The sequence below is a fragment of the Sarcophilus harrisii genome, chromosome 1 (assembly GCF_902635505.1).
Source record: "Sarcophilus harrisii chromosome 1, mSarHar1.11, whole genome shotgun sequence".
NCBI lineage: Eukaryota > Metazoa > Chordata > Mammalia > Dasyuromorphia > Dasyuridae > Sarcophilus > Sarcophilus harrisii.
The window spans coordinates 249,549,928-249,577,445 of record NC_045426.1 but is presented as its reverse complement, the minus strand read 5'-3'; the positions used below and the strand labels follow the sequence as shown (position 1 = coordinate 249,577,445).

The 27,518-nt window shown below is 34.1% G+C and overlaps 1 protein-coding gene across 2 annotated transcripts in view; it reads left to right on the top strand.

Annotated features, from left to right (window-relative positions):
• The window catches only part of TRPM6 (transient receptor potential cation channel subfamily M member 6), a 161,102-nt gene extending 135,043 nt beyond the window's left edge, over positions 1 to 26,059 (top strand). For both annotated transcript variants that reach the window (XM_031939567.1, XM_031939578.1), the window contains 7 exons: positions 3,389 to 3,454; positions 7,896 to 8,182; positions 8,945 to 9,027; positions 10,092 to 10,297; positions 17,020 to 17,071; positions 21,616 to 21,722; positions 25,333 to 26,059. In XM_031939567.1, coding sequence (XP_031795427.1) covers positions 3,389 to 3,454; positions 7,896 to 8,182; positions 8,945 to 9,027; positions 10,092 to 10,297; positions 17,020 to 17,071; positions 21,616 to 21,722; positions 25,333 to 25,466 — 935 coding nt within the window. In that variant the 3' untranslated portion in view covers positions 25,467 to 26,059. The remainder of the gene's footprint in view (positions 1 to 3,388; positions 3,455 to 7,895; positions 8,183 to 8,944; positions 9,028 to 10,091; positions 10,298 to 17,019; positions 17,072 to 21,615; positions 21,723 to 25,332) is intronic.
• The last annotated feature ends 1,459 nt before the right edge of the window (positions 26,060 to 27,518 follow it).

Genomic DNA, 27,518 nt, shown 5'->3' with positions numbered 1-27,518 from the left:
TCATTGGATGCTTACAACATCTTTATAAGGTAGGTATAATAATATTATTACTGTCTTGATTGATAAAACAGATTGAAAAAGGTCCAGGGCCATACAGATAACTTGAGGTAGGATTTGAGCTTCTTTTCCTGACTTTTGAGTCAAGCCTTATATCCATTATGATACCTAGTTGCATATGTTGTGAGAAGGAAGGGTCATTTTTGTCTGGAGGGTTACCCAGAGAAATTTTCATGGAGGAAGTAACACCTAAGCAGGCCTTGAAGAAAGGAGGGGACTTCAATAGGAGGAGATTGTTGGGAGGAATTTATTTTTAAAATGGAGAAAAGAGAGAACAAAAATATGAAAATGGGAGAGGGATGTTTGAAAATAGAAGATGAAGATTATTTCATTTTAGCTGGCAGGACTGTGATGTTCTTACAGAAAAGTTAGGGAAGAAAAGGATTTGGAGATTTGATGATGATTTAGTTTTATACATGAGGAACTTGAAGAACTGGTGGGACATTCAAGTGAAAATATTTAACAAGGGAATAGTTGACCCTTTAGTAGCAGCTGTCAGGATTTCAATCCCAGAGCAATGGGCTGCAACAACAGCTGGGATGGACCTCAGGGAACATGTCTTTCTCTAGAGGTAGTCCTCTACTTTGTAGAAGGGAATTGACTGTCTCCAGAAACAGCTGTGAACCCCCACTCTATATCTTAACAGTGGGCTCTGGGCTCTGCAGAAATTCATGAGACTTGTTCATCATCCTGGTTTATGTGGAATTGTTTCCTGAGACCCATTCATAGAAGTGCAAGCAAACTGACCATACTGGCTTTTTTGGTCTTGTGTAAAAAAGGTTGTGTTTCCTGTTGGCTGACCTCTAAAAGCATGAGCATTATTCAGTATTTGATTAATCCAAGGGATATCTGCAAGTTTTCTAAGTCATTTATTTAACACAGACCAAACCCACTAGACCTACTATATCTAGGATAAGTAAATATCTCTATTGTACTACAAATCTTCTGAGGGTGGAACCATTAACATTGAGTGAAGTTGCAAAGATACACATTTAGGTTTAATATGGGGGGGGGGGGGAATTTCCTAATAATCAGAGCTATCCCAGAGTGGAAAGGGCTGTCTACTGAAGTAATGGGTTCTCCTTCTTCAAGAAGAGGCTGATGACCAAAGGCTGGATATGTTGTAGTGGAGAATTTTTTTTTTTTGTGAGGGAGTGGGATAATATGGATTTGAGTAGATGGCTATTGTAGGTCTTCTCAGTTCTAATGTTAGATGATCCCACAAATCCTGAGTCTAGATGTATGCAGGAATCTACTTACATTGATAGCTTAACATGTAGAATTTGATTCTCTTAAGGGATGTATTAGCTTAGATAGAAATGTCTTAGACTCAAGTCTACACTCAACCAGTGATGTATCTAGAATATCTAGGTTCTACTATTCTTCTTCTGTACTGGTGCTTAATATTCTTTTGCATTGTCCTGACATGCCCTTTTCCATTAGACTCACTCAATCAGTCAAGAAGTATTTAAGTATCTACTGTGTGTCAGGCACTGTACTAGGCATTGAGGCTATAAATACAGTGAATGAAACTATCTATTTAAAAGGAGTTCATCTATATACTAATGGAGGAAACAAGCATATGTATGTGCTTTATTCCAAGGAAGTTTGAGAAGGGAGGGCACTAGGAGTTGAGAACAGCTGGTTTTGGAGCCAAGAAGAGTAGGGAGATATGTGGTTTGACTATGACTAAAAGAGGGAAAGAATAGCTCTGTAAAATCACTGATAATTTGGTTTTACTTTATCCTTTGATCTTAACCTGCTTATTTTCCTTGGTTGATTTGTGACTTCACTCTTGGGCCTGGATTGAACCTAAATACTTTACTTAAAATTTTCTTTGACTCCCTTAAATAATCTCTTGGTTACTTATGTTCTTAGGAACACCAGGATTCTTATTAGTTAATCTTGCATTTCTGTTTTTTAGAAAGACACCACTCCTAGTCAAACAATCCCTAGTTAATCAGAATCTGTGGGTTAATCAAGATGGGTTCTGTAGTTCATTAATTATGTAACAATTCTACCATAGTTATGCCTTGCTTTTTCAGGTTCAAAATACACATAATTATACTTTACTTTTTTAAGTGATGGTCTACTTGGAAACAAGAGCTAAGCAATTTTTTTTTTTACATTTATTGGCCTTTGATTTTACATCATCTTCATTTCCCATCATTTCCTTCTTTCCCATAAAGAAACCCTTATCTTATGGCTAAATAATGTAATTATTATTAAATAGATTGAATTTTAATGCTAATTAATATTTAATTAAATATATTAAATAATATAAAATAACATAATAAAAAGAAAGGGGGGGGGGAAAGCACTTCAGTAAAACCAATATATCAACCCAATCTGGCACTATACAGGATGCTGCACATAAATAGTCCTCAACTTCTGCAAAGAAAGGATAGAAGTACACCTGTATATCTCTTCTTTGAGATAAAGCTTAATCATTAGAATTAACACAGTGTTTAGTTTTTATTTTGGTATTCTAGGAAAATAGCTTGTCAGAGCAGAGTTATACAATTTTAACTGCATTTGGGACTTTGGGTCTTATACTGTCTTCAGGGACTCAAGATTTTTTTCTTTTTTTATTCACTAAATCCCAGTGGATGGTATCAAAACCAAGAGGTAGATTGAGTCTTACTCTTTAGTGAATCATAGTGTTACCAGTTCCATTTGACAGTATTTTGGTGAATCCCAGGGTACACTGTCCATTTATTTATTGAGTTCTTAGTTTAGAATATTGACAGACACTGGTTGCCTAAGTCCAGTAATAACCTAGCATGTGGTTTCTGGCTATAAAATTAGAAAAAAAATGGTCAGAGAAATACTATAACTCATTTTGACATTGATGGACTATAACAGTCTTCTGGATTTAACATGAAAATGAAGAGAGCCTGTCTGTAATTAAAACTGCAGTGTTTAGTTCCCTCTGGAAAAGAAGGTGAAGTGTGCAGACTCTAACAGCAGATGTCCTCAGAGTCTACATAGTACCTCAGATTTACTTTTAAAAAAAGAAAAAAGACTACAGAGAAACCAGAGTTTGTAACATCATTGATGGAAATAGGTGCTAACAATATGCCATGTATACATTGGATTTACTATTTGTGTAGAGTAGAAACACATACCTGTTTTAGATTGTTATATAATTTCTTTCAGTCTATTCTTAATTCTGTGATATCTTTTTGAGTGTAGATATATTGATTTTTAGATAGAGATAAAACATAATATTAGCATTATTTGAAAAGTATTAGTTTGGAGAAAACTTTCTATTAAACTGACTATAATTCATACTAAATAAGTAAAATTTTTTTTCTTTTCTTTGTTGAAGCTGTTGAAAGGAACAATTTAATGAGGCTTTCTCAAACCATACCGTTTACCCCGATACAATTCTTTGGTAAGTTGCAAATCTATTATCATTTTGTGATAGTGAACTTAATAAAGTCATGGGCAAAATTTATTAAGAAGCCATTTTAAACTTTTCTTTATGAGTTGGGTTGCCATTTAATCAGATAAATAACTTGATAGCAAAAAACCTAAAAAAAATAAACAAAAATTCTTGTTAACTTGTGGGGGTAGACATCTCTAGTAGTCTACGTCTTAGAGCCTTTAGCTTAGGCTTGTAGTGAGTAAGCAGCGGTTGAGATGGGATCAGTAATTCTGCACCTGGCACTTCATGATTCAAGGCTGGAAGTAAATCGGAAAGAAAAGAACAAACCAACCATGCTTAATAAACACAGAGAAAAGCGATCAATGTCAACATGGTGAAAGCCATCGGAACTGTGAGAGAAATGCTGGATGTATTGTTTTTTATTTGTTTGTTTTCTTTCATGCCCACTAATTGCTCTTAGCTCAGAAAGGAAATGTTGGTTTTAAAGGCTGGTATACAAGAGGAAAACAAATCCTCATTAGCCAAGGCTAGGGAGGCTTTGCTAGTAGAAAGCATGAAGAGATTAACAAGGTAGGAAGGGTTGCTACTTAGATATTTCTCTGGATTCAAGATTTTATAAATGTGGGCACTGCCTTCACTTGTGCAGATCAAATCATCCATGCCTTATCCTTTTGTGTAATTCTTGTCCATATCATCCATTAAGGGGCAACCATACTAATGGGAGGCCTTCATCTGGTTCTTTGAATATTTCAAGCTGTAACACAAGGGCTCTCCATTATGTCTCACATAAGCTGCCCTCCTCTTTTTATTGCCATGAACATCCTTGAAGATGTCCTTTATTCCACTGATTTTGCATAAGATACCATTAGGAATATACCACATACTGTTTGTGCCCACTGTTCCCAAACTTCAATAATCTTGTCAGTAAAATCTATTGTCTGCACAGAGCTAAACTCTCATTGTGTTATCCTTTAATAATTAGAACACATTTTCTCCCCTTTTGGCCCTAAAATGATGTTTGCTAATATGTGATATTGTTTTAATTTTTCTAGGCGTTTGATTTTCAGAGACTTGTGGAGGCATCCTTCTAAGTACTTTAATTATTTATAATTAAACATTGCTTGAACATATAATGTTCATTACTTATATTTGAATACTTTAAGGGGCCTTATTTTTTTTTTTTTTCAGCATGGCTAATTTCTCGGTTAATGTAACTCTCAACCCAATTTAATATTATGGAAATAGCTTTTCTGAAATGCTGTGGCTGAAAATATTCAGCACCTGGTAGCCAGCTTTTGTTATTAAATGGTCTTCTTTTTAGTATCTACCAAGACATAAAACATGGAAACATGTTCCACTTCACACCAGTAGTGTGAATAGCAGTATTTCAAAGAGTGGAGATTGAATTTGTATAAACATTCATGTGCAGTATACATTTGCTCCACCTCCCCCTGCCATTCTTTCTCCTCAGTTCCCCATACTTCTAACCAGGGCTGAATATGCTTTGTGGATCAGTTCCAATTAAGAGATCTCTTATAGAATTTGTTTGGGCTAGACTTTATATCAGCTTCTAATAAATTTTTCTGCTTATTTGTTTTATTTAATGTGGGTTTTAATTGATACTTTAAAGTACTTTCATTTCCCCTTTTATTTTTTCCCTCTTGCCTTCCAGAGCCCTCCCTTGTAACAGAAATAAATAGATAGATAAATAAGAGGAAGAAGAGAAAAAGTTCAATAAAACCTAATCAACACATTAAAAAAAAATCAGATGTCATATTTTAGAGTTATGGTCTTACAGCTTTGCAAAGGAGCACTCTTGGGGATCAAAGCCTGTTCATTACAATTTCTCAACATTTACTGACTTTTGTTGTTCTTTTCATTTGCATTGTTATTATCATTGCATTTACCTATTTTTGGACTCTTCTTGTTCAATTCACATGAATTTGTATATTTTTCCATACTTTTCTAAGTGTTCTTTATCATTTTTAATAGCAGTAGCATCAAATTCAAATAGAAATAAGATCATATATAAGGATCCCCAAGGGCTGTGTATTGACTTAGAAAACTACATGTTAACATTATTTCTGTTTTTTTAAACTTTTAATTTATTTGATTAAGTATTTCCCAGTTACATTTTAATCTAGTTTGGGGTTACACTGGGAAGTATTGTGGACTATAGGCTATGTGTTTGACACTTCTGTTTTACAGTACCATAGTATTTTATTACATTAGGATACTTCCATTTAATTAGCCATTTCCCATTTGATGGTCCTCTAACACTCAAGACTGAAAATTCAAAGAAGTACAGATATTTTTAAAGTAGAATTTTCCAGATGGAAAGTGTTACACTTGGGTTCTAAGTATCAACACTAGTTCTACTCTAGTTACTTTTTTCTTTTTAAATTTAATTTTATTTCTTCAATTAATAAAAACTTCTTTGATACTTCCTCCCTTGCCACTGAAAAGAATAAAAAACCCAAATTCTGCTAACAAATGTTCATGGCCAAACAAAACAAATTCCTGTACTGACCATTCTAAAAATTATATCTCAGTTTGTACTCTGAGTCTTATCACCTTTCTATCATGTGCTCCATTGTTTTCCATAAAATATTTTGAGGACTCCCAGAACATTGGGTGAAATCTCAGTCACAAATTTATGAAAGGATGTAGACACAACAGGAAAACATGAATGGAAAGTATTTTATTGGAAATAACACATCAAGGAGAGTTCCATTTTTTCCTAGGCTTATCCTTGATTGGTAGAGTCATTGTAGTATAGCAGGTTAGCAGCATTAGTTCTGTATTGTTAAGATATGGGTTCAAATTCTCCTTTTGGTGCTTACTACCTATATAATATTGAACAAGTCTTCTTATTTATCTGTAAAATAATTAGGTTTAATCTAGATGGCTTCTAAAGAAATCCTTTCTAGCTTTAGCTCTCTGGTCCCAGGACCCCATGATAATCCATTTCTAGTTTGGCCAGTACTATATAAAGCTTTCTGGCTTGGTTGAATGGATCGGAGATTGCAGTCTTCTGTACATTCATCAAGAACCCAGGGTCACTTCTATGAACTGAAGTACATTTGAAGAGAACATGAGTCAGAGGGACAGTTCTTTATATAGAAATGGACAGTATAGATTGCATTCCCTTTAAAGTCAAGGAGTATATAATAGGATCATAAAATACAACATGAGTTGAATAGATGCCACTTGTACTATTTGTTATTTCTTTTAGGAGACACTCAACTCTGAAAATGGGCTGTCTTAAACCAATTCGATTTTTTTCATATTCAGTAAAATTATTCAATTTGCATTGTAATCTGAAATTAGAATAATTGAAAGCCTCTTTTACCGCTTAAGCAGAGGAAATTTAGGATTCTGATTTCACAGCTAAAAATGAAAATAAAAATTTTCTTAGCTATATATTCTAAAGACTCATTCTCATTATAAATCATTCAGCAATGTTTAGCTTCCAATAATGTTTTCTTTCTTTTTCTTTTTGGTCATGTGTGTGTGTGTGTGTGTGTGTGTGTGTGTGTGAGAGAGAGAGAGAGAGAAAATATCACTGTGTCCTATTGTCATATGCAATTTTCCTTGATGAAAGGGTAACAAAAATGGTGTCACGTATACTGTTTCTTGATGTTTTGATTCTTTCTAAGTATGTAATATGAATATATCTATTGTACCATGCTGCTAAATCACTGTTGATAGGACAAACACTTGAATTGTTTCTCTAGTTGTAGTAATATGTTTCTTTGAGCCCAGGTCCCTAAGGATCTTGTATCTTTGTAGAGATATTTGGCTGACTGCAATTAGGATTGTGGTTATTGCCTGTGGAAGTTAATTTTTGTAAAGTTTTTTTTTTAAGTTTTCTTTTCAATTAGCAAGCATTTATTTTCTCTCCCTCTCATTTCTTCCCACACCCTTAAGAAAGGAAAAAATAAGAAATAAAACCTTTGTAACAAATATGTATAGTCAAGTAAAACCAATTTCCACTTTGATACGTCTTATTCTGTATATTGAGTTCATATTCTATCTAATAGGAAATGAGTGATATATTTCATCATTAACTTTCTGGAATTATGTTTGGTTTCTGTAAAGTCCTGAACACTTAACTTTGGCCTTATAATTATTATATTATAACCAAATGACCATCTTAGTTACTTTTTTTTCTCTTTTGTCTTGCCCTATTATACATAAGACATTTGACTTTGGAAAATAATCCTAATCTTTATCCACTTGTGTATTCAATTTTTTTTTTTTTGTTGTTTCTACTGAAGATTCTTCTGAATGGAAAAAATGGCAAGATCTAGGAGCTTTTCTAAGGATTGTGTTTCCTTAAGCAAAACTGTTATAAGTATTTTGGGATAGATTTGATACTCAGTAATCTTAATGTTTTCCTCTGCCCTTCTCCCTATTCTTCCCATTCTTTTCACTCTTTCTGTAGCTGGAGAAAAAGTAACCATCTATAAGCTAGAAGAGAGTTCTCCTTTGAACCTTGATAAAAGCATGTCCTCCTGGTCCCAGCATGGAACAACTGCAATGATTCAGGTCTTATCCCGAGAGGAGATGGATGGAGGGCTCCGGAAAGCCATGAAAGTAGTAAGCACCTGGTCTGAAGATAATATGATCAAGCCAGGGCAGATCTTCATTGTCAAGTCTTTTCTTCCTGAGGTGATACAGACATGGCACAAGATATTTGGCGAAGATACTGTACTGCATCTCTGCCTCAGAGTAAGTCTGGATTCTGAGAGGAAGTGTGACATAGTGGATAGAGCCCTACTTTTGGAATCTGCTGATCTCAATTCAAATGTTACCATTGCCTCTTAATACTTAAGCAGGGGTCCTCAAACTACAGCTGCAGGCCAGATGCAGCAGCTGAGGACGTTTATCCCATCCCCTTCACCCAGGGCTATGAAGTTTCTTTATTTAAAGACCCACAAAACAAAGATTTTTTTTTTTATTATAGTCTGGCCCTCCAACAGTCTGAGGGCCAGTGAACTGGCCCCCTATTTAAAAAGTTTGAGGACCTCTGCTTAAGTGGCTTAGGACAAATAACTTTATCTCTCTTTGCCTCAGTTTCCTCATCTATAAAATGACAAAGTTAGACTAGATGGTCTCTGAGGTCTTTTCCAAGTCTAAATCTATATTGGATGTGATCCTATGTTGAATATGTATAGATTGGAGGATTGAGTGCTAGATCTTTCCCAATTTAATGCTATCATTTCCAATTTAAAGGGTGGTCTGTCTGAATTTCTTTGTTGCAAAGTTAAAAAAATTTACAAAACCTCATGGTTGGTTAGAAGTAAACATTTAAGGGAAGCTCTCTGAACAATATGCTGTAGTTGATATTTATTTAATAAGTATCTACTTAATGTTTTAATTAATATATTTAAATTGATTATTGTTTAGCCAGATGATTTTTTTTTAGCATTCCTACTAAATCATTCTTGATAAATTTATCCTTTTTTTTTTTTTTTTTTTTTTTTTTTTTAGGAGATCCAACAACAAAGAGCTGCTCAAAAGCTGATCTATACCTTCAACCAAATAAAACCACATACTATTCCTTATACACCAAGGTGAGAAAATCTTTTTTATCTCTGTAGTTAGTTCTGTCAGAACAAATAGGATCTGCTTTCTCATGCCTAATATAATCCAAAATTATTTTTCAACAGGTTTCTGGGTAAATGTCCCTCCAGCCCATGCTTTCAAGTTTTTTCTAGTTTAGATAGAATATGTATCTCTCTAAAATAAGGAATATAGTGTAAGGGAAAGAACCCCATTTTGAGTCACAGTTCAAATATTGACTCTGATTCTTCTAACCTCTATGATATTGGTAAAAGTTGTTTAACCATTCTGGGCCTCAGTTCCCTTATTTAGAAAATGAGATTATAGTAGATGAGTTCAGAGGTCACTTTCAACTCTAGCCTTATGACATACTTTAGTAAAGAGATGCTGTTGCTGTAGTCTGGTATTGCCATGCAGATGCTGCCCCAGAATCGACCACCCCTGATACAGTGAAATTGTGCTTGACCTGCAAGTTATAGTAGAAATTGCCTTAATTTGTTATACTTTTTTAGAGGTTTCTTATGTTTACTAAATAATAGTACTACCTACTACTAGGTACTAGTAGTAGTGGGTGATACCTGAAGGAAGAAAAAGGCAGATATTGAATATCTAGGAAGTAGGCTCATAAGTATCAATATTATTCAGATAAAAACCACGAAAGTTTTAAGGATAACTTTCCCATTACCAAAAAAAGGGGAACTTTACAAGAATTCACAACACTTTTATTATTTCACTGCAGTGTTCCTACCCATCTGTATTCATTTAATAAGACTGATCATAATTTGGTACTGAGGACTTAACTGTAAAGTTTTATTACTACTTTTATAAGAAATTTTTAGAGCATGACAAGTAATGTTGGGCACAGTACTTAAAGTTTTCCTGAAATTGAAAAGGGCTATACTTTAGAAAATGCCCCACTCTTATTCTTGGTCCTTCTGGATATAGTAGTTATCTTGTTTGGGTTATCTTCTATCTTCTTAAAAATCTTGCCTATGTTACACTATGGATGGGGGGGAATGCTATTTCTTCCCTTCTATTGCCCCATGATGGTCAGTATCCTTCTCCTTCCTTACAGATTCCTGGAGGTCTTTTTAATATATTGCCATTCAGCAAACCAGTGGTTAACCATAGAGAAGTACATGACTGGTGAGTTCCGCAAGTACAACAACAACAATGGAGATGAAATATCTCCCAGCAACATCTTGGAGGAGCTGATGTTGACTTTTTCCCACTGGACTTATGAATATACCCAAGGAGAACTACTTGTTCTGGATTTGCAAGGTGATTGGCAGAATGGACTGTGATATATTTGAGACTTGCAGAAATGTTTCTGGAAAGTGAAGCTCTGATCTCTATATACTTGCAAATGTTATAAGTAATTGATCCCCCAAAATAGTCCAGGCATCTTTTGTGATCATTACCATTATTACAGAATTTTAATGGTAACAGCCTGACTTTGTGTGCTTTTAAAAAAAATCCATTTCAAAGCAAAAATACTATCACTTATACTATGCTCCTTTCTCTGTCTTTATCTCTATCTTGCTTTGTCTATTCATTTATTTCACTCCACAAGCATGTATATGTATGTGTATGTGTTTGGGTATGTGAAATTACCTGCATGTCTAGTGATCCAAAGAAAAGTGATATATGTATATTTTTAATTGGAGTCTTAAAATCTTGAGTATTGGAGAAAAAAAAACACATTAGAGATCAATTTGTCCAGATCATATTTGAAAAAGAATCACATTTATGGCATATCTGACTAAGTTATCCAACTTTTGTTTTAAGATTCCCGTGTTTGGTAACTTACTACCAAGGTAGTCTTTTAACAGCTCTAATGATCAGGAATTTTTTTTTTTTTACATGGAGCTCAAAACTGTCCATTTGTAACTTTTTCTAATGGTTGATACTTTTGTGTTTTGGAACTAAGATAAATAAGTCAAATCTTTTTATATATGAAAACTCTCAAGTTAATTAGGATCAATAATTATGCCTTCTTTAATCATCATTTTTCTCTAGGATAATTAGACTTAGTTTCTTGAATAGCATATATTATGGTTTTCAAAGTTCTTTAACATTCTACTATCCCTCTTGGGGATATGTTTCAGGGTGTATGTCTAGAATCTGGCCCCCAGAACTGGACACAATTCCTTCATAGTATCATCTCCATTTTAGATTCTATGCCTTCTCATTTTATAGGCTGCATTATTATATCATAGATTAGAGTTGAAAGGGGACTTAGAGATCATTCAGTCCAAAGTTTTTATTTTATAGTGAGGAAAATGAGACTCAGAGAGCCTAAATGAGAAAGGCTACCTCTCACAGGTGATATGTGGCACAACTGCACTATGACTCTCAAATCCTTCAACCTTAGATCCAACACTGTTTTTACTGATGCTTAACTTATTTGCATTTCATGACATTACAATTTTGTGCTGCATGAAGCATGGTTTTCATCTCAAGCTTTCCAATTTTATGGCCTCATCAATGTCATTTTCATAATTGGAAAGAAGTACAGTAGAGATTTAGGGGAGATATTTTCAGAATTTTGAGGTTGCCAACTTTGCAGTTCATTGTTTTAACTTCCTTTTGTTTGCTTTTTGATTTTCTTAGCTTCTTATGAAGAGGAAAAATCAGATTAATAAAATACTCGTGCATGTTAATACCAAGTATCATCCAATCATGAAAACTTGAAAGGATGTTTAGAATGTAAGGTTCTTGTGAATAGGCATTGTTTCATTCTTTGTGCATATATCATCAACTTATAGCATCATACCTTGCATTAATAACTGTTAATTGATTGATTTATTAGGGGTATTTTAGACATCCCTTTGAGGAAATTGGGACCAATCCAGAAAGGGAGGAGAAATGATTTGCATAAGGTCACATTTGTAATAAATATTAATAAATACTTATTGATCAATTGGAGATCATCTAGTACAATTTCCTTATCTTATGGATGAAAAACAAAAAGAAACAGAGAAAGAGAGGGGATTGAAAAAAAGCACATTAGAGATCAATTTGTCCAGATCACATTTGAAAAAAGAATCTCATTTATGACACATCTGACAAAATCTTCAAACTTTTGTTTCAAGATCCCAAGTGTTTGGTAACTTATCACCAAAGTAGCTCATTGTACTTTTTAATAGCTCTAATGATCAGGATTTTTTTTTTTCTTACATGGAACTGAAAAGTATCCGTTTTCAACTCCTTCATTTGCTCCATAGTCATATAGGTAATAAGTAGTTGTGCTAAGATTTGAATCCAGGTCTTCTGACCACAGCATTACTCCTCTACCACAATGCTTCATGGAAAACTTGCTTTTTATTTTTAAATAATACAATATCTTAAGATTTTCACTGGATGCTCTGTTGAAGCATCCCAATCATATTACAGTCTTTCTGGAGCTGTTTGCTCACTTAGGACTTTCTCCAGCTTCACTTTTAATAGAGAATATTAGGAGTATGATAGTCAGAGACAGCTGGTATTAGACAGCAATTCTGACAATTTATTATTGATAGTTCTTGAGAAGCCTTAGAAAATCTTCTTATTCTGAGCAGTCCCTGTGCTATTCTGTCCAAATAACATATGTGTAATTATATTTACTGAAAGTGGTCCTGTTGATGAGAATGAGATACACCTTTCAGCCTCAAAAAATACTAAATAAATAAAGTTAAAACAATTAAGCTAATTCAAATTTTAAAGGAACATTTGATCTATCAGACTTCCCACAACTAATGCCCAAGGCATCTGTTCTTTAGCTCAAGCTTGGGAGGTTAATGATTTTCATCTGTATTTGAGTGTTTATACTTTGTACTTCGTACCACAACAAACAACAAGCAAAAAAATGAAGGAAGAAAGAAAATAAAAGAAACAGCCACCAAGAAACCAAATAAAACCAAACTTTAAGGAATTAATGAAGACCCTTAAGTGCCACTTAAACAGTATTAAACAAAAATCTATTTCTGTTTGGGGATTCCATGTCTCTTAGTAATCCAACTCGACATGAAAGACAAATGCTATGATGATAGCAGTAGAAAAAGAGAGAACTAATTTTTAAAAAGTTTTTCTTTTACTGGACAATCATATTTATAGAAATAGTCTATCTCAAAATTAACAACAACAACAAATTAGGCCATCCTAAATAATTTTTGTCAAAATATTGCCTTTCAATGTAATAGTTAAACATTAATAGCAGAGTTGAACATCCAAGAAGCAGAGAGACACATCCAAAAGTTTTAGGCATGCTGGTAAGGCATGAATATGTGGACTGATGTGTAAGTCTTCCAAATTTTATAGGTGGGGAAAATTGAAGAAATATTCTTCATTTTCAAATCTATTAAGTTCTTCAGATGATCTTGGTTCAGTGTTTGTTCCACTTGTACAGAAATCTAGCTGTCAGATTGTTGACCTATTGCCGTATGGGAATTGTGATGAAGTAAAATCAACAAGTATTTATTAAGGACCTACTGTGTACTTAATCACAATAAGTTTTTATGTTGCTGGAGAAAATACCCTGAAGATATAGGAAGACTTGTCACAGTCTTAAATCCGGATCAGGGTGCTTCAGGGTGATCACATCCACTGGCAAGCCACAAGGATCTCTTAGCTGTCTTAGTGTGGAATAAGGAATGCCTGCTGCTTTGCAAGGAAGAAGGGTAGAATGAGTGAGAAAGGAGAATGAAGTTCTAACAGTTTCATCTCCTGACTTCTTGTACAAGCTAGTCAGATTTTGTATAATCATGCCCAACTGTGAAAAGCTGGAATCCACAAGGACTAGCTTACCAAAGTTAATGATCTGTTTCTGTGACTCCATCCTGATTGAAATATCCTGCAGTTTCCAGCATTTTTGCATTTAAAAATCAAATAAATGAGGGTCTGAATCATTCCGATTACACTTGTGATCCAACATCAGAAGCTTAGCATGCTCCAAAATGGGAATTAAAACAATTGCATTTCAAATAACACTAGTACTTAGCATTTATATAGCTCATTTTATTTTCAAAGTACTTTGTGGTTATTAATTTGTTCTTTCACACAGTACTCTTCTGAATAGGTCAGTGATTTTTTTTTCTTTTAAACAGGAGAAGAAACTTAACCCAGACAGGTTTATTGAAAGACTGTGATAATCAGCATTAGAATTTATGATTCAGTTCCCTTGGGAATGTACTTGATGTTGTTCACTCATACGATCATAGATTTAGATCTGTAAAGAAACTTTGAAATCATCAAGTATAACCCCTTTAGTTTTACATATAAAGATATTGAGCCCCCAGAGCAGTCAAGTCACTTATCTACAATCACATTATTAGTTAGTATCTGAGGGGAAATTTGAACTCAGATCTTCTGATTCCAAGCTCAGCACTTTATTCATTATACATACTGCCTCTCAATTAGTTTACAAGCACTTCTGACTAAGATAAAATTTGAACCCAACCGGCCATTCTTTCTTAAATATGTTTAATTTGCTTAATATCAACTTTTGAGAAGGAGTAACTCTTTGCAGTGTTTAGCTATGATTGGAAGGAATTGCCACTAGGTGGCACTTTTTACACCAAGTTGCACTGTCCTTCAATTTGGAACTTTCCAAATAATAATAATAATTATTATTATTATTAATAATAAAAGTGAGCATTTATAGAGTACTTTAAAGTTTGCATAGTGCGTTGCATATGTTATCTCATGATCCAAAGTAAAAAGTGTATAATTTCGTAGGCTATAAGAAAAATTTTTTTTAATGAGCCATATAACTATAACAGAATACAGATAAAAGGATAAGGAGTGGGATTTTAAACAAGCAATAACTTGCTTTTAATATGCTTTTAATCTCCTACACATGATCTCACTCAATTTCTGTTATCTAATTTAGATACTGGCATACTAGATTGATAACTGACTCAAGTCACATGGAAGTATTTGGCCCTGCATTTCTAGGAGCCCAAGTGTAAGCTTGAGAAGCTGCAGGCATTCAACACCTAATATAATAACACAGATAGCACATAGTAAGTGCTTAATAAATGCACATTGGATTAGATTGGCTTCCTTAGGTATAAACTTCCATAATCATGTCAATAATCATTATACTTCCACACAGTCTATCAAAGTATTTTGTTATTTATACTTCAGAAGTCTAGAGTTTCTCTTTTTAATCCAAGAAGTTTATAAGGACAGAACATCAAGGCTCTCTCCAGTTTCTGTGTGACTTTAGTCAAATAAGTCAACTTCTCTGGGTCGTTTTTGTCTACTCAAGAAAGGCTGAATTAGAGAAATCTATACCTCTCTACTTTCTGTGAATATTTAGCTGTGCAATTCTTCAAGATTTGACTTTCTAATCCCTATTCCCACCTTTCCAAATCAAAATGCAAAGTGAGGCAGTAACTGTCTAAGGAAGACTATTTGTTCCTTTAAATACAGATTCCAAAAAAAAGTATTTCTTTTGTTTCCTTTTAAACATCTAAGTATACTTTTAAATACAGAATCTAGCAGAAAATAACTTTTTAAAAAGCAGACAACTGTGTTGGTTTTTCTATAAAGTAGACAAACACAGCTTTAGGTGAAAAAAATTCATGTTTTTCACTAGCTCTTTCTGTAAAATTGGTCACTTTTGGAAAAGGAAAAGCTCCTGTTCTAAATAAGATATTAACAGAATTCTAAGAATTAAGCCAGAGATTGGATAATTACCCTACAGAATGATGCCTTCAGAGTATAAGACTCTAAGTAGTATAGTAGAAAGTGCATTGCTTCTTAAATCAGAGGACTTAGTTTCAAATCTCATCTCTGTCATTTATGTGATCTGGAGCAAATCACTTCATCTCTCAGACTTAGTGTCCACACAGGTAAAATAGCAGAGTTGGACTAGATTAGACTCTTTCAGCCCTGGATCTATGATCTTGTGGAATATTTGCACTTCATAGAAATGTTCCATTTTCATTTGACCCGTGTAAACAATTGTTCTAATTGTCTAATTGTTCTAATTGTTCTTTACAATAGCAGGTGATTGTTTTTCCCTACTCTGATTAATTATAAATTTTTACCTGTATCCTATCTATAATTAGGGCATCCTATCTATAATTAGGGCACATATATGCTCTCTTCTCCTGAGATATGAGAGCTTTATTATTGTGTCTTGTCCAATTCTTCATGACCCCATTGAGAGTTTTCTTTGCAAAGATAAGAGTGGTTTGCCATTTCCTTCTCCAGCTTATTTTACAAATGAGGAAACTGAGGCAAATAGAGTTAAGTGACCTGCCCAGGGTCCCATAGATAGTTAAGTGTCTGAAGCCAGATTTGGACTCAGGAAGATGAGTCTTTCTGACTTTAAGCCCAGCATTCTTTATCACCTGAGCCATCTAGCTGCCTCTGTAGGAGAACTATATATTCTGCATTCATTAAGGAAAAAAAGTTTCCTGGGGAGTGTGTGCATGTGCATGTCTATATGTGTTTGGGGCAGGGGAAGGAGATAAAGTATGAAGGGAAAGGGTTAGGCTTCATAGATCTGGAATTTGAAAAGACTTTGGATACTATTTAATCCAACCCTTTCATTTTCACATGAAGCAAGGGAAGCCCAGTGAGATTAAGTGTCTTACGCCAAGTCACACAAAAAATGACAGTGGCAAAATTCAGACCCAGGTCCCTCCCTACTCTTCCCAATAAATTTGTCATAGCAGCTTTTTCTTTTCACTTAATTGGGAGTGAGGCATATGCATTTGGAAGGAAAATTATTATAGCTGAAGTTTAGTACTTTACAATGATTATCTCATTTAAATCCTATAACTGCCCTTTGAAAAAGATTCTCTTTTTGTGCCCATTTTTAATAATGAAGAAATCATCAAGCATCCCAATATTAAATGATTTGCACACTCTCACACAGGTAATACATGTCTCTGGTCTTTTGACTCTACTTCCTGATGAAAAACTAGAAATAAGCCAATTTTATTTTGAAGAATTTTGGGTAAAAATGAAAAGCTTCATTTAGCTAATGTATTTTGTATCTTTTTTTGGAGGTGTTGGAGAAAATCTGACAGATCCATCTGTTATTAAACCTCGAGACAAACAGTAAGTTTCTTTTGATTTCTCTGTTGTCATTTTAACAAACCCTGAGATTGTAGTAGTTGCTAGTTTTGGCAGGGATGAAGACATAGTAATAAATATGATATGGCAGGGTGAGTGAGATAGAAATACTTAACTCATAACAGTCTGTATTCTTGCAATACTTTTCTTTTGATGAGGTCAGACCCTTTACAATCTTAATTTCTTTCAATGTCACAACCCCCATGTAAGCTTTTCAGTCTCATATCTTATGACAAAATGGCACTCTTTCTGATAAGGTGACCTAAAATGCTTTACAAAGTGATAGGGTGATGAGTAGGAAAAATATATACTGATCTTACGGATGTGGTTACCTCTACTCCTGTGCAGATCCCAACTCTTCTTTGCATTTGTATCTTCCACTGAATAAAAGAAGTGGTATCTATACCTGTGATTTTGTTAGTATAAGGAACATTGATGAAAAAAGTCCATCATTGTAGATTGGCATCTGCTTTGCAACTTATAGCCAAATTTGCCTGGGCAAATTACATGATTTGGCCAAACTTATAGAAGCTATGTATCCCAAGTGGAACAATAGGTGTCCAAAGTGGAATTTAAACTCTAGTCTGCCTTGTTTTTTTCCAATCAAGAAAATATTCCTAAAATCAAGCTCAGCCACATTAAAACACACATTGCGCGCGCACACACACACACACACACACACACACACAAAAAATACATATACACACATTCTGTCTCATCCTAAATTCCTCAGAAAAAATTTTAAAGACCATAGAATTTATTTCAGGGCCCACATTATGTCCTCGAGAAGAGTGCAGATAAATTTCATTGCTTTTAGTCAGTGCAGGATTTTAAAAAAGTTGTGCTTTTTTATCTACTCATAACTTGGATTTGAGCAAAAATAGGAAACAGTTGTCTTATGGTGTGTATATTATCTTTTTGGTGATATAGTAAAATTATTTTGTGACTATAATCAATTAGGTACTTTGACCTAATCAAATTTTAGCTTCCATACTGTTCTTTTTTTAAAGATATATATATATATATATATATATATATATATATATATATTTAATATTTGTATCTTCTAGGATTTTCTGTAGGGCTGGACTAGCCCAAAGGATATTTGAATGATTGCCTTAGAGCTTGTAGAAAGTTTTAGATGGGATCAGCAGTATCATCTTACTCCTAGAAACTGTCATTTGGCATTCTGGCTTTTTATTGGCAATCAAGGAGATTATCCAACATCCATTCTGTGTCTACTGGGTCAATAGACCCAATTTTTTTTCCTTCATGGAACACAGTTGTTTTTTTTATGGAAGAGCAGTATGGCCCAGACTTAGAAGTACTTCTCTCTAATTTATCTACCTATGTGTCTGTCTTCAAAGGCAATATGAAATGGAAAATGGGTGAAGAATTCCATTGAATGTAACTAACTATAGAATAACTGTTTTGATTAATTCAGACCTTAAACTATCTTTTTTTTTTATTAATAAGTTATCCACTCTGTCTCCTTTTGCCTCAAAATTCCATTGAGTTTGATATTTAGTCTATGTGCATCAGACAGTATTCTGTAGTAGATTAGAGAGCTGGCCTTGGAAAAGAAAGTCCAGGTTCCAAACTTGCTTTTGACACTGATCCTGATCAAATCACTTAAAAATTGCCTCAGGCAGTTCTCTAAGATGATAAGTTATAAAGCCAGGTGATGATCTATATTGATAGAAGGAGTTTCCCTACTGAAGAGCTCCCTTACAACATTGAAATCCTAGGTCTCCCCCAAAAATGTATACATAAAAGGCAATATAGAAGACTAGAAGAAAGCTTGCCGTATGACTTTTATTCATCAAGTTTTGCCCTTGATTCATTCTAGCAAAATGATTATGGGCAAGTAAGTCTTGTGTCTATGGACAAATAAATCATTTAATCTCTGTGTCTTAAGCATCTAAGACTATAAATTGCAGGGGGATAGCCAGGCTACAAGGTGGAGAGAATTTCTATGCCAGGATTTTCTTAATCTGATGAAATGAAAAGTTTGCATAGACACAGAGCTAAAATAGAAAGCATGGGGTGCTAAGAGTGGGGCAGTACAAAGACAAAAATAACAGACTGGACAAAGAAAAATAAATGTACATAGTCAAAGTAGTAATAGAAACTAATCATCTTGATTTTTAGAGTGGTAATAGCTAGTTATATGTGGTGATCAGGAAGTGCCTTATATAAAAAGGACATGGTCTGACTATTTGTATTAACTGGGTAGATCACCTCCCTGGGTGATGATGGCTAAGTTCACACTGTTTATCTCCAATTTGTGATACATTGGTAACTAGCAAATGTATCTTTTGTGTGCTTCGTTCATTTTTGACATTTGACAAATATGAAGCGATGATTTAGATGTTCTTTAGGAAGGCTATGTATAGCTGGCACTAATTAACGCTCACTTGCACGTGGAACAAAACTACCACCTGCTTTTCATATGTTAGGAGGAATATGAAAAATAGCAAGTCTCGAGGAGTGGTAGGTTTTTTTCTACTTCTTTATCTGAGACTGTGAGGCCATAGACATGTTGCAGAATACAAGTGAAAAACTCTTTAAAAATCACATGTAATCCAATGCCCACTTAAACATACATCCCCAGGAAATGATTTAATCCCTCAGATTTATTTTGCATTAGGGTTCTGAAGCATTACATGTATTTTCCTTCAAAACTGTGGGAAAAATATTAACATGTTTGGCCACACCTTTTTAATTCTGAGAAATACTATCACTTTTTTGGAAGTATTGCTCTGTATCCAGAAATTGTAGGTATGTAATACATAAATATTTTCTAGTCAGATATTGCATTTGGGTCATGCTGAAGAGATAAACAGAAAAGAATTATTCAGTTTCTGAAACTAAAATTGCACTTTTAAGTTTTTGTTTCTTAGGCATTATGAAATATAATCATAAATATAAAATAATTCTGCTGTTTCCTTCCCTTCTCCCCTTTCCACCTTCTTTTCTTCCTCCCTCCTTTTCTCCCTTTTTTCCTTCTCTCTTTTCTTCCTCCCATCCCTTTTTCCTTCCTTTCCCTCTTTTCTTTCTCCCTCCTTTCCTTTTTTCCTTCCTGCATTTCTTCTTTCCTTCCTCTCTTCTCTCCTTTCTTTTTCTCTTACCTCCTTCCTTACTCACTTACCTCCTTCCTTCTTTTCTTCCTTCTCCTTTTCCCCCCTTAACAAGTATTTTATTACAGAGAGATGGGGAAAGATGGTTAAGAAGAGCTAATTTATGCAGCTTTGTAAATACTACCAGAGCTGGACTTTGTAAATGAGGGTTGAGTGACCAAGAAGTTAATCCTAGGTGTTTGTTAGCTATGAATTCCCAGGGGATTTCCTCTACCTCCTTCCCTTAGAGCATGGAGGCAATCCGAGATGAAATTGACATCAACCCTTAATCTGAGTTTGGCACATCTTCAGAGCAGCTGCTGTTGTTCTGCCAAAAGGAAGTGGAAATTGAGATAAATGCTTCAATACTCAGATGGGAAGAAAAGCCCATTTTTACACTGTCTTTTTTTTTTTTTTAAACCACATTCCTTAGAAGTGAAGTTTATTGTTTCCTTTTGTTATATTTTGATTTTCTGCTGTCTCCTTTTTTTTTCCCTCAGGCCTTGGCATTTAAGAACCATAATTGAGTTCAGATTTTTAAAATGTGTTTTTCTATTCTGCATGTCATTAAAATAAAATATTAGTTTTCATAGAGTTTCTTTGGAAGGGTTTCTGGTGTTCTGGGATGTCTAGAGCATCAATTAAATTTTTAAAGAATAATGGTCATGTGGTGTTATAATTAATGAATATTGATCGTAGAAACTACATTAAAAATCTGTTGTAATTATGTGGTGCTCCTTAAACATGCTTAATATATCCAGATTCTATTTATTATTTTGTCACTACAATTAGAAAATGTGGTTTCTTTCTACCAGAGAGCTAAGAGAAGTAATACATTCCTAAGAGGGAGACTAGCTGTAGAAGTTAGTACAATGGAAGGCAGCTTTCAGAGCCACATGTTCATAGAGTTCTTATAGCCCTTTATCGTGTATTTCTTTGAGATGATATCACTCATGTTTTGGAAATTGTATTTAGATTTGAAATGTTGCATGTGAGTTCAGTTAGTAGGTGTGTTCTAATGGCAAAACTAATTTTATTTTGCAGCTTATCTATTGGGTACTTTGGATGAACACCCTGTAATGAATGTCATTCCTTTCTCTCCCAAGCATTCAAAAGGGGCTCTCTGTATTTTGTTTTACTGTTGTGCATAGAAAATTCTCTCTTCGATCAGATTATCGTGGAAATGAATTTCACAGTAGTCCATAGAGTTGAGTACAAGGATTTAAGTGCATTTGAATTTTAAATGTGCAAACCTAACATTGTTACTTCTCTTCTAAAAGTTCTCTGTTCTTTGTTGGCTCACACAATTTTACTGGGTTACTATGGGAGACTGTTAGGTATCTTAGAGAATCCAAGTTGGGCTCCTTTTTCTTAACTGTGATCTAATTGATATTCTGATATTTCCTCTAGATCAAGAAGGATGGTGTTTGGACCGGCAAATTTAGGGGAAGATGCAATTAGAAACTTCATTGCAAAGCATCGGTGCAATTCCTGTTGTATGAAGCTCAAACTCCCTGGTATGATCCCACATGATTTTATTTTTCTCTAAATAATGATCTCTTAGAATAGCATTCATAGTGGCTGGACTTAAGTGGAAGAATTACAATCACATTTTTATCTCATTAAGATAAAATCAATCCTTTTTCAGTCTTGAAAGTTTTAATTTCTGTCAATCTGTGATCAAATAACATCATGTTAGATGCTCATCCTATGTAATTTTTTGAAGGATAATCCCCGCAGACTAACAGGATGAGAATCTGACTCAAGGGCTAGTCTGTAACTCTCCTTCCTAAGCCTACTCTGTTACCTATAATTTTTCTTCTCCTTATTGATTTTCTGGTCACTGGGTTGTATTGTCTGGGATTTCCCTAAATAGTTCCTTATTTACCTATCAGACACTTTGGGGTTGTTTAGGAAGGGCTAATGGTAATGGGGTACAAAAGAAACAGTATCTGTCAAGTCAAAGTGCTCCACTATTCATTATATCAACCTGTCACTTTAAATACACATTCTATTTCTTTTTTTTTTTATTTTTGGAATTGATGTGTGACTGTTTCTAGTGGGGCCTACATGGTTACTAATACAATTACTTCTAACATAAAAGCAAGCAGCTGAAGGAATCCTCCCTAAAGACTTCACTCACATTAGAGTTCTGTCTTAAGATTTTCCTTCATTCCAAGAACAATGCTTTTAGTTTGGGTCACTGTGCTCAGGGCTTGATTTTTCTCCTTTGGTCCAGTAACTAAAACATTCCTTAAAAATAGAGTATTATTTTCCCACTCTGAGGAACTTTTCTTTTTTAATAATATTTTATTTTTTTCCAATAAATGCAAAGATAGTTTTCAACATTCATCTTTTCAAAACCCTGTATTCCAAATTTTTCACCCTCTCTCCTCTCTCCATCCTCCCCAAGGTAGCAAACAATCTGATATAGGTTAAATTATGTGCAATTCTTCTAAGCATATTTCCATATTCACCATGCTGTGCAAGAAAAATCAGATTAAAAGAGAAAAAATCATGAGGAAGAAAAAGAAACACAAGCAAACAAACAACAAAAAAGTGAAAATACTGTGTCCAATCCATACTCAATCTTCATAGTTCTCTGGATGAGGATGGCACTTTCCATCTTTTGAAATTGCCTTAAATCATCTCATTGTTGAGAACAGCCAAGTCCATTCCAGTTGATCATCATATAATCTTCTTGTTATTGTGTACGATGTTCTCTTGGTTTTCCTTCTTTTACTTAGCATCAGTTCATGTAAGTCTTTCCAGAGTTTTCTGAAATCAACCTGCCCATTATTTCTTACAGAACACTATTACATTACATTCAAATGCCGTAACTTAATCAGTCAACTTAATGGGCATCCATTCAGTTTCCAGTTTCTTGCCAGTATAAAAAGAATTGCTACAAACATTTTTGCTCATGTGGTCCTTTCCCCTCTTTTATGATCTATTGGGATACCGACCCACTAGAGACATAGTTAGTATCAGTTCTGAAGAACTTTTCACTGCTTATAGTAATGGGACTTACCCTCCCCCCAAATGATCTTTCTTTTTACCTCAATGTGGTGTAAATTTAAGGGTAAATTTATAAACCCAAAGGGTCATTCCTGGTCTAGCTAGAAAAGAATAAACAAAGTCTATGCTTGTACTTGTGCTCACCACCTGTGTTTTTAAAAAATAAATGCTTTTAATGAATGTTTTTTCATTCATTCATTCTAAAAATTAATGAGGCAATATATTATAGTGAATAGAAAGCTAGCTAGCCTGATGTTCAAAAGACCTGAGTTCAATTCCAGCCTCTGACTCTTATGGTTGTGTGATTTTGGACAAGGGACTTTACCTCTTTTTGCCCCAGAGAATTGTTTAAAATTCTAAGTTTCAGAATAATTGCTGGTATGCATCTGTAGAGAGAGCTTTCTCACCAGGAGCTCTTGGTCAAATGCACTCATCCCAAAGGATGTAAAATGTTTGTCCTGGATTAACTTCAAATAGATGTCAAAAATAATAAAGATGCAGTGGTGGATATGAATCACTGGAAGACAGTGAGTTGGGGCTAGTACAGGTATCAAACATTGACTTTACTTTAGTGGAAGGGAAATGGACTAAGGTCATGGGCTTTTATATTGGTACCTTGTGTACCAGATCATACTGTCTCTTGGTAATTAGACATTTGAAACCTACTTCATTTTGAAACTGGCCAGGCCATTCTCCAGAAATTGAGGAGATTGGGTTATATCTGATCCAATAAAATAGAGGATTTAAGCCATTGACTTATGAAACTTGGTCCCTGAAGACCATTGGTCTGAATTAATCAAAGCAAAAGAAATCATTTTCTCTATTATCCCATTTCACCTCCCAATTTATGTTTGGGGATTTTTTTTTCATGGGCCTGAAATATTGAATAATCATCTACTTCTCTAGGCAAAATCTGTTGTTTTCAATATCCTAGTAACATCTTAATTGATAACCCAAAAGACTCATATTAGCCAGTAATCTAGGCACTTTGACTTTAATGGATATTTTCAGAAAATAAAACTATATTTTTGTTTTAAACAAAAGAAGCCAACAGAACTGTGACCATCCAAATGGTGCCTTCAAGTTGCTAAACTTCAGATACATTTTCCCCCCAATAAACTGGTTTTTGCATGTTCTGTAGTAGAGAAAGATCTTAGACCTTGGTATCAGGAGATCTGGGTGACTTAAGACAAATCATCTAAACTCTCCTGGCCTTAGTTTTCCTTTTATCTATAAGAAGGAAAAATAATTTGCATTACTTGTCTCACAGGATTTTACTATAAAGGTTCCAAATGACCAGCAAAGGAACAGAGATATACATAAACTACATTCCAGCATCATTTCTAATTATCTTCTCCAAGACATCAGAATTAAGAATACATGGAGGGAAGATGGCAGAATATATCAGAAAACATCCAGCTCTCCAAATTTTGGTCCTCTTTGAGAATGAAGGACAACAACCAACCAAAAAAATTATTACTCCTTGAAATATGCTGATTTGTCATTTTATTACTGTGTGATAACATAGCTTAGTGAAGCTTGTCTCAGAGACAGGAAGACCATAATTCAAATCTTTGATACATTCTGGGTATCCGTCCTTTGTCAAGTGACTCTGGCAACTTACTCCCTAAAGCTGCAAGTTGGAGAACTATTATGGATGCTATTAATAATTGTCACTTATTTTTTGGGGAAAAAACCCCAAACCCCATTAACAAATAACAATGGTTATTTTACCACAAGTTCAATTTGGGCTCAAATTCTTGCTTCTGCCATCTAAAGATGTCATTGAATGATGTCTTTAAAATTACTATAACCATCCTAACTATATTAAGGGTAGTAGGTGTCAAACAATTCTTTTTCCTTCGCTCTCCTTGAGAAGGTAAAGTCTCAGAATCCCCTTGGATGAATCAGGGCAAGGACACATGAACTTGGTGTGTATGGTTGAGAATCACGATGAAATTGGGCTTGTTAAGTTTGTGGATTTGGACTGATTCCTAGAGGAGGAATCTTCATCACTTGAGGAAGCCTGATTCTGCTAGGCGAATATCTAGCTATCTTGCTTTCCAGGCTCTTGTGTAACCAACCATTTGACTTATCTTCTCTGCACAGATCTCAAAAGGAATGCCTACAGCCCTGGGAGAATCAATTCTGCTTTGAAACTGCAAAAAGAAACAGAACCAGTCAAAGAGACTGTGGTAGAAGAGAATCCTAGTGACCCCAGAGAAGATTTCACACGCTTATAATGGAGAAGAATAGGGAAATGGAGCCCTAATGGTTTTCTGAATCAGCTCAATGTTAGACAACTTGGATATTTGTGCATATTCTATTGCATCGTAGGGATGGACTCTAGAACTCAGCTTCTTAAATATATGTATCTATACCAACAATCCATTACATGCTTTAAGTATGAGCTCTTATACTTCTTTACTCTCTGTGCATTAATGTTTTCTGTGTATTCTTTTTTTTTTCTGGGATGTGTGTGTGTAAAATTTTTTATTTATTTTAAACTTAAATATAAAACAAGAAAAGAAAAAAAACCATGCCATGTACACAGCAGAACATGAGATGATTCAATATAAAGCAAGAAATTTCCATTTTAAGAAAATCTGTATAAGAAATACTACATATTGTTTTTAAGCTGCTTAGCTTTTTTTTTTTTATTTATTTGCTTTCTTATGGGTTTTCTTTTGTTCTCTATTGTACACTTTTAAATTTATTTTTAAATTTTCCTCCCATAAAGCCCCATTCCTGCCCTAAAGAAGACTATAGTTATCTATATCTATATGCATCTCTCTCTATATATACATATAGATAAATATGTATGAACATACACATATATCCACTCACACACATATATGTAAGACTGACTATACTTATTTCCACTTGTCATCTTTTCTCTGAAAATGAATAGCATCTTCCCTCATAAGTCCAAGTCTTCCAATGTTTTTCTAAATCAAACAGCTCATCATTTTCTCCATGACAGCAATATTTTAACTCAGTCACATGTCCTATAAATCCATGAACTTGCCCCCTCCCAATTTTTTCATTCCCTCTGTTCTTGACTACATCTATTCTATTTATACAAAACATTTTAATTTAAAATAATCAAAATTATTCATTTTGTATTTCAATTGTGCCTTTAATTTTTAAGGTCTGATAACTGCTGAATCTGCTGAATATTCCTCTTCCCTCCCCTCCAGTTTCTTTGTAGTCTCTGATCTTTTGTTCTTCCAAATGAACTTTTTCTAATTCAGACTTAGAAATAATTTTTAAAAATAATTTAATTGGGATGGCATTGAACAAATACATTAATCAGGCAAAATTGTTATTTTTTATTGCATTAGCTTTATCTACTTGTGAACAATAATTATTACTTCAGTTACTTAAATCTGACTTTATATAAACCGTTTTTTATATTCATGTTCAAAGAGTTCCTGTGTCTGTTTTGGCAGGTATGCTATTTTATAGGTATTTTATACTCCATGTTATTTTAAATGGTCTAAAGAAATATTAAATAATATTGCTATAAATTCTGCTCATGACCCTTATTTTGTATTTGTGTGTACTTCCATTTTATTGTACTTCCTGAACGCAACATATTATTGAATTAAAACTTTTAATCTGCTACTATTTCTGCTTTATGAACAAATTCATCCCATTCACAACATTGTAAGTTATTTATTTTATTCCTTCCTATTTTTCCCTACTGTACTTGTTCTATTTCTATCCCTTTTCGTTCCTCTGTTCTACGTACTACTTTGCCCTCCTATTCCTTAACCTATCTACCCCTCCAAGAGTTCCTTCCTTATCTTCTCCCATCCCCACCTTATTCTCTTTCTTATTTCTTTCAGTAATTAGAAAGGTATTTTATACATATATATATATGTTTATACATATATATACATATATGTGTGTGTGTGTGTGTGTTTCTTTCTTTGTCATTTCTGATAAGAGTAAGGTTCCAGGACTACCTGCTCTTCTCCCCACTAGCTTCTTCTGTATCAATTTTTTATTTTTCTCTTATGGGTCATTTTATGAGATAATTATTTCTTTTTATTTCTCCCTACACAGTTTTATTTATTTTAGAATCAGTCCATCATTTATACCTCTGTCCAAACCTTTTTTTTCAAACAACCCAAATAATGATCACAGTCATAAGAATACTGACAATATTTTCATATATAAAAAGTAAATAATTTGACCTCATTGAATTTTACTATAAAGATTCCAAATGACCAGCATAGGAACAGAGGTATACATAAACTATATTCCAGCATCATTTCTAATTATCTTCT